The 10,784-nt window shown below is 51.3% G+C and overlaps 1 protein-coding gene across 3 annotated transcripts in view; it reads right to left on the bottom strand.

Annotated features, from left to right (window-relative positions):
* PPME1 (protein phosphatase methylesterase 1) overlaps positions 1-10,784 on the bottom strand; it is a 170,904-nt gene that overhangs the window by 140,697 nt on the left and 19,423 nt on the right. The window contains exons 12-14 of one of the 3 annotated variants that reach the window (XM_063306008.1): positions 10,030-10,094; positions 9,597-9,664; positions 4,098-6,664 (exon numbers count right to left, since the gene is read on the bottom strand). In XM_063306008.1, the coding sequence (XP_063162078.1) occupies positions 6,655-6,664; positions 9,597-9,664; positions 10,030-10,094 (143 nt within the window). In that variant the 3' untranslated portion in view covers positions 4,098-6,654. Of the gene's footprint in view, positions 1-4,097; positions 6,709-9,596; positions 9,665-10,029; positions 10,095-10,784 lie in introns of those variants that run through there. The other 2 variants (XM_063306007.1, XM_063306009.1) reach the window with 2 other exon arrangements.

The raw sequence follows: 10,784 nt of genomic DNA, 5'->3' as shown, positions 1-10,784 counted from the left end.
CCAGGATGGCTGGGGATAATAGGCCTCGCCACCCAAGGCATGTGAAAAGTGCCAGACGAGAACTTTTGGCCATTTCCAGAATTTGCTCCCACGTGTCCCCAGGAAGCCCAAAATCAGAACCTGAATCAGGAATGGCAAGCACCCTACTGTTCCCCACCCCCCTCAAATTGGCAGGAGCCAGGTTTGGGTGTGTGGGACCCATTCTAATTTGGAATGACACCCCCCCCCCCAAATTGCAGAGGGCAATTCTCCAAGCAAAAAATGCAAAACGTTCTTCAGCCGCTAGAGAAGTGATGCTCTGGGACTGGAGAGTGTGTGTGTGTGTGGGGAGGGGGGACACTCAGCCGGTGCTCCGAATGATCAGCTTGGTAACAAAAGCGGCTTTCACCAGCTGGCAATGCAGAGGCCCTGTTTGGGATGGGCGAACCGGGGGCTCGAGAAGACGGACAGATCGGGAAATTGGGAAAATTAATTTGGGAGGAAGCCGCACGGCCCCTCTGCACAGTCCCACCCTGCCGTTTGCTGGCAGCTTATTTAACCTTCTTAGATTTGGCTGGGGGAGAAGCTAAAAAGCCTGCAAAGCGTATCTGTTTTACACCCCCAGGGCAGCGATAAAATACAGCAGCTCAGAACCAAAATTGGGGAATAAACAGACCTGCAGCTAGGTCAGTCCCAAAACGGAGTGGATCCAGAAAGGTTTTCTGTTTTAAGAGCAAAAGTGAACTAGAGTTCCCATTTTGCCCACCAGATCAGCTTTATGGCTGGACATTACAGGTAGTCCTTGCTTAACCACCGCTCGTTTAACGACGGTCTGAAGTTACAATGGCCTCAGAAAAAGTGCTTTATGACTTGTGCTTGCACTTACGACTGTCACAAACCGTCACACCACCCCACAGTCACGCGATCGCCATTTGGGCATGTGGCAGCCAGCGCGCATTTATGACCAGCTGCAGCATCCTATGGACACGATTGCAATTTGCAACTTTTGCCGGTTTCCAGCAAAAAATGTCCGTTGGGGAAGCTAGATTCGCTTAACAACTGTCGTAAAAATGGTCATAAAACTGGGTCTGGTCACATGGTGACTCACTTAATGACCGCACCACAACCACCAATTTTCCGGTCCCAGTGTGATCGTTAAGTGAGGACTTCCTGTATGTCTGTTTCTATCCCGTAGCTCAGAATGCTTGTTGGGGAAAGATGACCTAAGCCAAAATTAGGTTAAAGAAAAAAACCCAGTCTGTTGGCAGATCACAGCAAAGACATGGCATTTCCCCTCTGCCTTTCTCAATGATGATTCAAATTCCATATATGCCTGTCTGCCAGCTGCTTCCTTCTGAGGTTCTTCTTTGCACATCTGCAAAAAAAAGAGCATTAATTTCATGGCCAGGAAAGGTTTGCTGAAGACGTATGATCCAAACCACTGATGTCCAATGTGGTAATCTCCTTGGCCAGCTCTTCTGTCCCCGCCTGTAGAAACCAAGAGTTAAGCAATGTTCAAAACACAGCCTGCCGTTTCGTGAAGGGGAATAACGTAGCTTTGTCAGATCATCACACGTTTTCCTGAAACGGGTCAAAATATACAACAAGTAGGGGGAGAACAGCTGGGGGAATTGGGCTGCAATTCTCCTCACATGCAGAATTATAGAATACAGGCAGTCCTTGACTTATGACCATTTGTTTAGTGACTGTTCAAAGTTACGACGACATTGAAAAAAAGTGACTTACGACCAGTCCTCACACTTACGACCATGACAGCATCCCCCTGGTCACACGATCAAGATCCAGGCATTTGGCAACCGCTGTGTATTTACAACAGCTGCAGCATCCCAGGGTCACTGGATCGCCATTTGCGACCTTCCAAGCCGGCTTCTGACGAAGTCAATGGGGGAAGCTGGCTTTGCTTAATGCCCACGCCCTTCACTTAATAACTGCAGCGATTTGCTTAACGGCTGCAGCAAAAAGGGTCATATGATCAGGTGTGGCTCCCTTAACCACCACCTTGCTTAGTGACAGAAATTCTGGTCCCAATTGTGGTCCTAAGTCAAGGACTACCTGTATATGAATTGGAAGAGATTTTTGGGGTCCTCTAGACCAACTCCCCACTCTGCAACAGGAAAGCCCAACTGATCCCTACCAGGTGGCCAACCGGAGTCCACCTAGGCAAATTGGTGTGAGCCTTCTTTTAATGTCAACCTTCTGGTTGGTCCTAGTCCTGCCCCAATGTTTAGATATTAGGGGGCCACTTGCAAGCTTTCAGCTATCTTTCACAGGGCTCTGTTTCCACCCCCCTTATCATTCTCAAAGCTCTTCCCTGAGCCTGCTCCTGCTTCACCGTTTCCTTTCGGAAAGGGGGTGCCCCTAACTGGACACGGTACACGGAGTGTGGCTCGACCCACGGAACAGCGAGCTCTCCTGATCTGGATACCGTACTTCTGTTAAAGCGGCCAAGACGTCATTGTATCGGCCCTTTCGGCTGCCGCGTCCCACTTCCTGCCCGTGTTCATTTGGTGCTTCCCCAGCACTCCTAGATCCTTCTCACACACACAGTCCTGCCTTTATATTCTGAAGACAATGTTCTCTGCTTTAAGGCTTTTTTGAAGCATGATTTCGCATTTGGAATATAGGGACACTTACCATACAGGATTGATATAAGGAGAATCAGTTATGTCAGCGTTGCTGGCTGGGGAATTCTGGACATTGAAGTCCACCCATCTTAAAGCCGCCAAGGTGGAGAAACCCTGAATTAGACCATCAAATCACACCCCCCCGTTTAATGCTGGAATCCAAATTAAAGCATTCCTGGTAAGAGGATGGTCTAGACCCAGTGAACACGCCAGAGAATGAACACGGTACAGTCTAAAAGGTTTTTGTGCTATCATTCCTTCATCTGTAAAGAAGGCTAGAGGTTTTCCTACAGAAATACAGAAAGGAGAGAAGTAACTGGAGGAGTTTTAAGGCCAACACAAATTCCTGCCGATACACGCTGCCAAGAAGGGGGGGTTCTGGAAAAAAGGCAGAAACATTTACAGGCATTGGAAGTGACGGGAAACGCTGCCACCCAGCGGTCTCCTGCAGGTTTGAGGAATGTCCTGTTAGATTGGCATGGATCAGGAATCCCCCTCTGGACAGTAGGAAGAGAATGGTCTTGCCAGGATAGATGGAAACGCGAAGCCACACGTCAGGCCCAGCCAGCGGGTGGGATGAGGGGCTCCCCTGTCTGATGGGGCTGTTCCAGGCAGGATTTAACGCTTTGCCAAAGACAAAACGGTCACAGCGCAAGAGAGCCTGGGGTGCTGAGGGTGCTCAGCAACCTGTAAGGTGTTTAAACTTTTCCCTTACCCAGGTGTTTCAGGGCCGAGCCGTCAGCACTCCCAGGTAAACCAGACAAGAAACACGACCAGATGAGCTAATTCTACTTTATTGTAAGGCTACATTAACAGAATCTTTGTAAGTCTGAAAGTACCAATCTCCCGCCATCTCTTTTATAGCCTGATAAGTTACGGAGATTCTGAGTTTCTTTCTCTGCCCGTTATGCAGCTGTGGGCTACACCCTCTCTTATCTGTTCCTTCCCTAGGCAGCATCTCTTCCCACTGCTTCCCAAGATGCCAGTCTCCCAGTCTCCCAAGTAGACCAGGCAGGAAACACGACCAGATGAGCTAATTCTACTTTACTGTAAGGCTACGCTAACAGAATCTCGCAAATCTGAAAGTAAAAATCTCCCATCTCTTGTTACAGCCTGAGAAGCTAGGGAGGGTCCCTTCTGAGTCTCTTTCTCTGCCCATTATGCAGCTGTGGGCTCCTCCCTCTCCTATCTGATCTTTCCCTAGGAAGCATCTCTTCCTCTCTCCCTCAAGGTTATTCCCACATACCATTACATGAGCACAACAGCTCGACACTGTTCGGACAAGTCGAAAAGCTCCATAAACCAGCCTGAATTTCCCGGGATGGTCGATGGAGAAACAGAGGCAACTGTTCCCACACCCTTGTAACTCTGCCTTGAACCTCCAACGCTCAGGCCTTCCACTTTCTCTTCTCTGCCACCCCCAAGTTCCACCGCATGTCCAGAACGCTGGTACAAATGCACAGCCACACCACGGCAGGTAGTGAAATATTTATTTTCATAAAACAAGGGTAGTCCTCAGCAGGAATAAAGGAAAAAAAAAATCCTCCCCCCTCCATGGGGGTACATACAGTATGTTTATTAAGAAAGCGAATAGTATGTTCTATTAAAGGGACCATGAGAAAATGGGGACAACGGTCTTTATGGAAAACAACAACTAAGGGCAGTTTTCTTCCCAGGAAGAAAAAATGATGCCAGAGATCCAGGGAGGAAGCAGGGAGGAATTTGGGCGAGCGGGACAGGCCCCAAACTTTAGCAAAGGAGCTCCTGAATCGGGACCGTCCCTTGCGCAGTCAGAAGCAATCAAACTCCAGCAGCCCAACAGGAGGGGCGTGGGGGGCGGCCGAAGCAGACATGACTTTACAATCCATGTATACAAACATACCAACACACACACACACACGGACACACACAGCCAGGAAAAAGGGTTTTCCTTTCCAGATCAGAAACTGAACCCCTCAAACGGGCCTTTTCAGTGGCTCATCCTGCTTCCCAAGAGTTTTGGGCCAAGGCAATGGGACCCTTGCAGCCGAAAGCTGGGAAAGACGGCCCTCCAGGGATCCAGATGTTTCCGGAGCCGCAAATTGGAAGCCTCGCTTCCCGGGTCTAGGGTGAAAGTGGGGAATGGCTTATCCCATATTGGAGAAAGGCTGACCCAAGCAAGAGAGGGCCAAGCTAAGAGGGGAGCTTCAAAACTTGCTTGCGCAAAAGGTTATTTTCTCCCACGAGGGCTGCTGCTAGGGACCCCCTTCACTGCCAGCAGGCTGCCCAGCACAAGGAACATCTTCCTAGGCCACAGAATGGGAGGCAGGCAAGGAGTCTGGAAGGCAGAGGAACACCTCTGTGGCCCGCCAGAGAATCGAGGGCAGAGGCTGGTCCTCTTCTAATTCTCCCCCGCAGGGCTTCGGCAAGCCGAGTGTGTGAATGACAGCAGATTCCTGGCCAGAAAGACTGCAACTGAAACTGTTGTGTTTGGGGGGGAGGCAGGAAGGAGGTGGCTGCGACTTCAGTACATCTCGGGGACTCTCCCACCCTTTCGTAAGAAATGGATCTCTTTCGCACGTACTCAGCAGAAGGTTCCACTATCTAACACCCAAAGAAGCATCTGTCCTAAAGAGGAAGTGGGCTTGCAAATACCTCGTTGTACATCGGTTCATTTCGGTGGGAGGGACGCAAGAGAACTTTCCCTATGGATCGGGCCTGGGAACACATCAGTCCTGTGGCCTCAACCCTGCGCTCCTTCTCCTCCCTGGCGGGTTTCACCAAGAGGAGTCGGGGGAGGATTTGATCGCAGGAACCCAGAAAAATCCTTCAAAAGCTGGCACCAACCTCTACCTGAAGCCCCACCCCAGAAACACTCCCCAGCTGCTGTCACAAAGCCAGAAAGGGTATTTGTCCTTGTGGCTAAAGCTGGAGGGGCCTTGAAGCCTTTTAACACCCCCCCCCACAATAAAAACCACAGAGACTTATTTGCAGATTCCAGACAATTATTCCCACTTTCTGGAATTGCAAACTGGCCTGCAGGGAGTGAGTATTTGAATTCAAGGGGCGATCCAAAAAGGCTTTGGCCATCACAGGTGAAGAACGGGGGGCGGGGGGGGGAGGCTTAGGTTTCTGCACCCACACCTAAATCAAGCCCTCTTCTGCCCCTCCAGACTTTCTCCTTCCTCGTTCGCAAACCGGGCCAGCAGAAGCAAGCGTGGATGGATTCTGAATTGGAAGGATTCAGAAGGACTGGGAGAACCCCTCTGGCTTTGATTTCCCAACCAAGGGACAGCCAGCAGTGCCAGGAAACATCCGGAAACCTGTTGTGGCTGGGAAAATCTCCGTCACAGTTCAGCCCATTCCTGGATCTGTGCAGGCACTCCTTTTTGAGATGGATGGAGCTACCTTCGGCCTCTGCAGCCCACCCAACGCAGCCGACAAGGGGTGCCTCCGCCCCCCGGCCATGCTGGGCAGGTTTCCTCTGGTACACGGGAGAGCGGAGAAACCAGTTGTGACAACTTGCAGGGAGAGGCTCCCCCAGCCTGCCGAGCTCCAGACAAGCTGGGGTGCAACAGGATCCCAGAGTGGCTGGCTGGGAATTCTGGAAGCTGCGCTCTGGGCGCATTTGGAGGGCGCCAGGTCGGGGGAGGCTGCACAAGTCCATGCTTGGGAGAATGAAACCCGGCCTCTCTCAAATGGTGACAACTTACACACAACCTTGGAGGAGCAGGGGGTGGGTGAAGGAAGCCTTTGCCGGGCTCTTCCAGGCCGACGACCTCAAGCTCCCAGGATCAGAGAGGAATCGTGCGGAGGGGAGGCGAGCGTCTGGGATTCCACAGGTGGCCGCTCGAAGCCCGCTTCCTCGGAGGAAGGGGAGAAGGCCCCAACCAGGCAAAAAGGAAAGCTGCAGCCAGACGGGAGCAGGGAGACCAAGCCGGGGACCGGGTTCCGCGTGGTGAGATTTGTGCCTATGGGTCAGAAATGACGACGGAACCGGGGTGACGGGAAGGAGACGGAACATGCCACGGAGCTTCCGATGTCGTTTTATTTACAAGGGGCTGGTGCAGAAGGACCGCCAGGTTATTAACAAGCAGGAAAAACACTATGAAGGGGGGGAGAAAGAGAGAGGAAAAATATTAGCAGGTTGCCCTCGGACAGAATCGGAGGGCTACGTTTCCCCAACCTCCCCCTTTGCGCTGATCTGGTTCAGGCGGCTGTGTTGTGTGAAGACACCCACTGTAGAGTACAACCCATGATTTACTGGGGGGCGGGGGGGGCACTTTCAGGCCTCAGCAGCTGCGTGTTTTTGGAACAGGCCCTGAGCCACGGCTGGAGACCTGATGCAGAGTGACCAAGGCTGCTGTCCTCAATTCTTTCTCTGCTAGGGTATTATTATTTTTTGAAACTGTTCATTTCAGGATTTAAAGCACAAGGTTTTTATGTACTTAAAGCACTGCCAGTGTTCAGCAATGGCGGTCAGGTGGGGATGCAAAAAAGGAGATAAGGGAAGCTTGCGGTCCTGCATTCCAAGGCTGCCCGACTGTCATGACCTCGTTGCGAGGCACAAAGAGCCTCACAACGGAGATCATGATCATAAAGGAATAGAGGAGGAAGATAATTAAACCAGGGATTAACACAAGCACCCAAAGCACCCACACCCATGGACCCATAGGCAGCTGAAAAGAAGGACATCGGAAGAATGGAGATAAGCCGCACCTGGTGCCCTGGAGGACACAACCGACTCCGGGGGACAAAGGAAGACACCGGGAAAACGCCCAGGCAGCCATCAAGGGTCCCATCAAGAGGGATCGGGACAATGAAGGGTGGAGGAGCCCGGGGCACTCCGAAAGGGTATAAAAGGGGCACCTCCACACCACCACCCCCGTTCCCGTTTTTCGTTGTCAGCCACCATTCCAATAAACCAGAAATCCTTAATACCCATGAAGTGAGTCTGTGTCTTATTGTGAAGCGAGACTGACCCTGACACTGACTCTACTGGATGGCAAAAGGAAAAGTATGAATCTGGCTTAATCATAGCGTATTCATTAACACCACTTCTCCCCTGCTGCAATCAGAACAGCTCTTGGCAGTTTTCAGTCAATATAAAATTAAAGCAACCTTGGTTTGTTGAAAACCAGTCCAAAACAATACAGGTAGTCCTCGACTTATGGTCGCAATAGGGACTGGAAAATTCGTTGTTAAGTGAGCAGTAGTTAAGCAAGGCGTCTTGTGACCGCACCTGATTTTATGACACTTTTGTGGTGGTGGTTAAGAGAATCACCGCAGTCATTAAGCAAATCACGTGCTTGTTAAGTGAATCATGCAGCTTCCCATTGTTGGAAGCCCCCTGGGAAGGTCACAAATGGCAACTACATGACTCAGGGATGCTGCAACCATCGTAAATACATGCTGGCTGCCATTTGATCACGTGACCGCGGGGACGCTGCGATGGTCGTAAGTGCGAGGACTAGTTGTAAGTCACTTTTTTCAGTGCCATCATAACCTCGAACAGCCGCTCAACGAATGGTTGTAAGTCGAGGACTACCTGTAGCAGCTCTGACCATTTCAATCAAAGATTCATTTCAGATACAAGAGATGGCCAAAACAAATACAGAAAATAAAGAGCGGAAAACAAGATGGCACCCGGTGCAGACTTAAGGAAAGACCCTTCAAAGCAATTTGGTTCTGAACAGTTTCTGAAAAAACAGAAAGGGTGGGGCTGGCACGATTTCCACTGGGAGGGGGTTTCAAAGTACCGGTGCTTTCGGAACAGCAGGGTCTTCCAGCTTCAGCCCAAATCTCTTGGAAACGTGGGGTTACAAACAGTTTCTCCCTAGCGGTTCTAACAGGCTGAGCTGAGGCAGGTTGGATGGTCTTTACAGGTCGATACCAGCACCCTATGGCCGCCCATCTCAGGTGACTCTGGGTGGCTCAGATGGTAACTGGGAACTAATCAGGAACCAGTGCAGGGCCCACAGAATTGGTGTTAAACGCTCCAAGCAACGAGTGCCAGCAAGCAAGCCGGCCATCGCATTCCGAATCAGTTGCCGTTCCCAAGTAGTCTAAAAGGGCAGCACCACGTAAAGTGCACTGCAGTAGTCAAGCCGGGTAGTAATGAGGGGATGAGTTACTGCAGCCAGACCCTCTTGCGCCAGGCACGGCCACAACTGGCGCACCAGCCATGGCCAGGCATAGGCCCTCTGGGGCAGCTTCCACCTGCTGATCAGGAAACCTGGGGAAGCAAACCAGGGCGTTGTGGCGTGCATGAACCAGGTCAGTGAATGGTCTGAGGTCTATGATTAAACCGCCTTTCTCGCCTAGCTCCACAAGCCTCAGCAGGAATCCCTTCTTCCTCCCGCTGCCCTGAGCCACCGACTTGGATCTGAACCCCAGACGGACCTGCCCTTCCATTCCTCAACTCCACGTCTCACAGGGCCAAAGAATGAACGAACGGAGGGGTGAATAAACTGAATCAACAGACGAGTGCGATCTGGCTTCCCAGCAACGCCAATCCACCACGTGCTCTGGGCACCAAATCCTGATTTGTGAATGTCACATAAACCAGCAGCCAGAGGCTCTGAGGGGCGCCACCAGGACTTTTCCAGATGTCTTGGTGGCCCTCTACAGCAGAGACCGTCCTGAGATCAACAGACTACGTTGGGGGGTAGGAAAGAAAGATGTGGCAAAAAGAAGAAAAATGGCTGGTTTTCAGAGAAGTGGGGAGCTTGGGAAAGGCAGGGCTGTTAGACAGAAAGGGAACAAGAGAAACTTGAGTTCTTGGGCTTTTGGCTGCGTGGCGCTCTCTCTCTTCACACCAGCCTCGTCCCTCCAACTTCCATGCGTAACGGCAGCCTTTCCCAATCTCCCCCTCAGCTCTCTTTCCAGATTCCCCAAGAACCGGCAGCTCAACCCATCTGGAGGCTCCCGATGGGAACGGCTGCCTCCAGGCAGCCCAGGGTGAGGAGGGGCCGGCCACACTCCCAGACTTACCACTGAAATCCGCCAATGGGCTCCGTAAACCTGTGGCGGATCAAGAACGTCGCAACGGCTTCGGCAACCTGAAAGAGAAAGATGTGCAGCCAGAGATGAAGGAGGCCTCCCCTTCTTGTTTGGAGCTGGGTCGGCCCCTCCCCAACACTTTGGGAACCCTGTATTCTGCCCCTTCCTTCCTCTCGCCCGAAAGGAATCATTCACGTGAACCAATTAAGCCCCACCAACTGGAGGACCAACCCGATGGGTGGACTTCCATGTTCCGCAGTGGCCCTGCTGGTTAGGGAATTCTGGGGACTGAAGGCCTCCTGTCTGGAGGGCAATCAGCTTGGAGGAGCCTGGCTTAGGTTCCCCCATGAACAAGCCCAACATGGCAACTCAGTCTGGGTCCAGCACAGAGAGGGCAGGCCAAACAGACGCTTCCACTACTCACTTTGTCTGGAGCATCCTCGTGGACTGCATGGCCACACTGCGGGAGGACCTGTATCTGGAATTTCCCTGCAGGGAATGGGGAGAGAGCCAGTTTGGGCCAGCGGTGAAGGCATCAGGCTAGAAACCAGGAGACTGTGAGTTCTAGGCCTGCCTTGGGCACAAAGCCAGCTGGGTGACCTTGGGCTGGTCCCTCCCTCTCAGCCCAGGAAGAAGGTAAGGGCCAACCACTTCCAAAAACATCCCCAAGATGTGCATGGACTAACCCAGGCAGTCCCCAGGAATCAAGACTGACTCGAAGGCATAAACAAAAAAAAATTAAAATTAAAAAAATAAATGGGGAAAGGATGTTGGATTCACCTAAATCTGGGTGATTTCACAGAACCTTGATTAAAAATAACCCATTTGGGACATCTGAAGCTACTTTCCACACAAACGGCAGAAAAATAAAATCTGAAAGTTAAGGAGAAGACGTGTGTTTGCCTAATGACAGAGATCTGGTTTTTTGTGCAGCACAGACAAGACCTAAAGGATTTGGAAGGATCCAGAACAAGGATAATATATCAGCGATAACACAGTAAGACACGGCATGCATTACAAAAATCAGGAGGAGTCTGGTAGCCCCTTTTCTGACTGACCAAAAGCTAAAGGCATTAGCTTTTAATAACATTGGTCAGCTGGCAAGGGGGTACTAGACTCCAGATTTTTGGCTACTTACAGACCAACACGGCTCTCCTACAATGTCTGCACATACTACAG

Source organism: Candoia aspera, chromosome 5, assembly GCF_035149785.1.
Source record: "Candoia aspera isolate rCanAsp1 chromosome 5, rCanAsp1.hap2, whole genome shotgun sequence".
Lineage (NCBI taxonomy): Eukaryota > Metazoa > Chordata > Lepidosauria > Squamata > Boidae > Candoia > Candoia aspera.
Note: the sequence above shows the minus strand (reverse complement) of the source record. Positions and strands in the feature narration are given on the sequence as shown.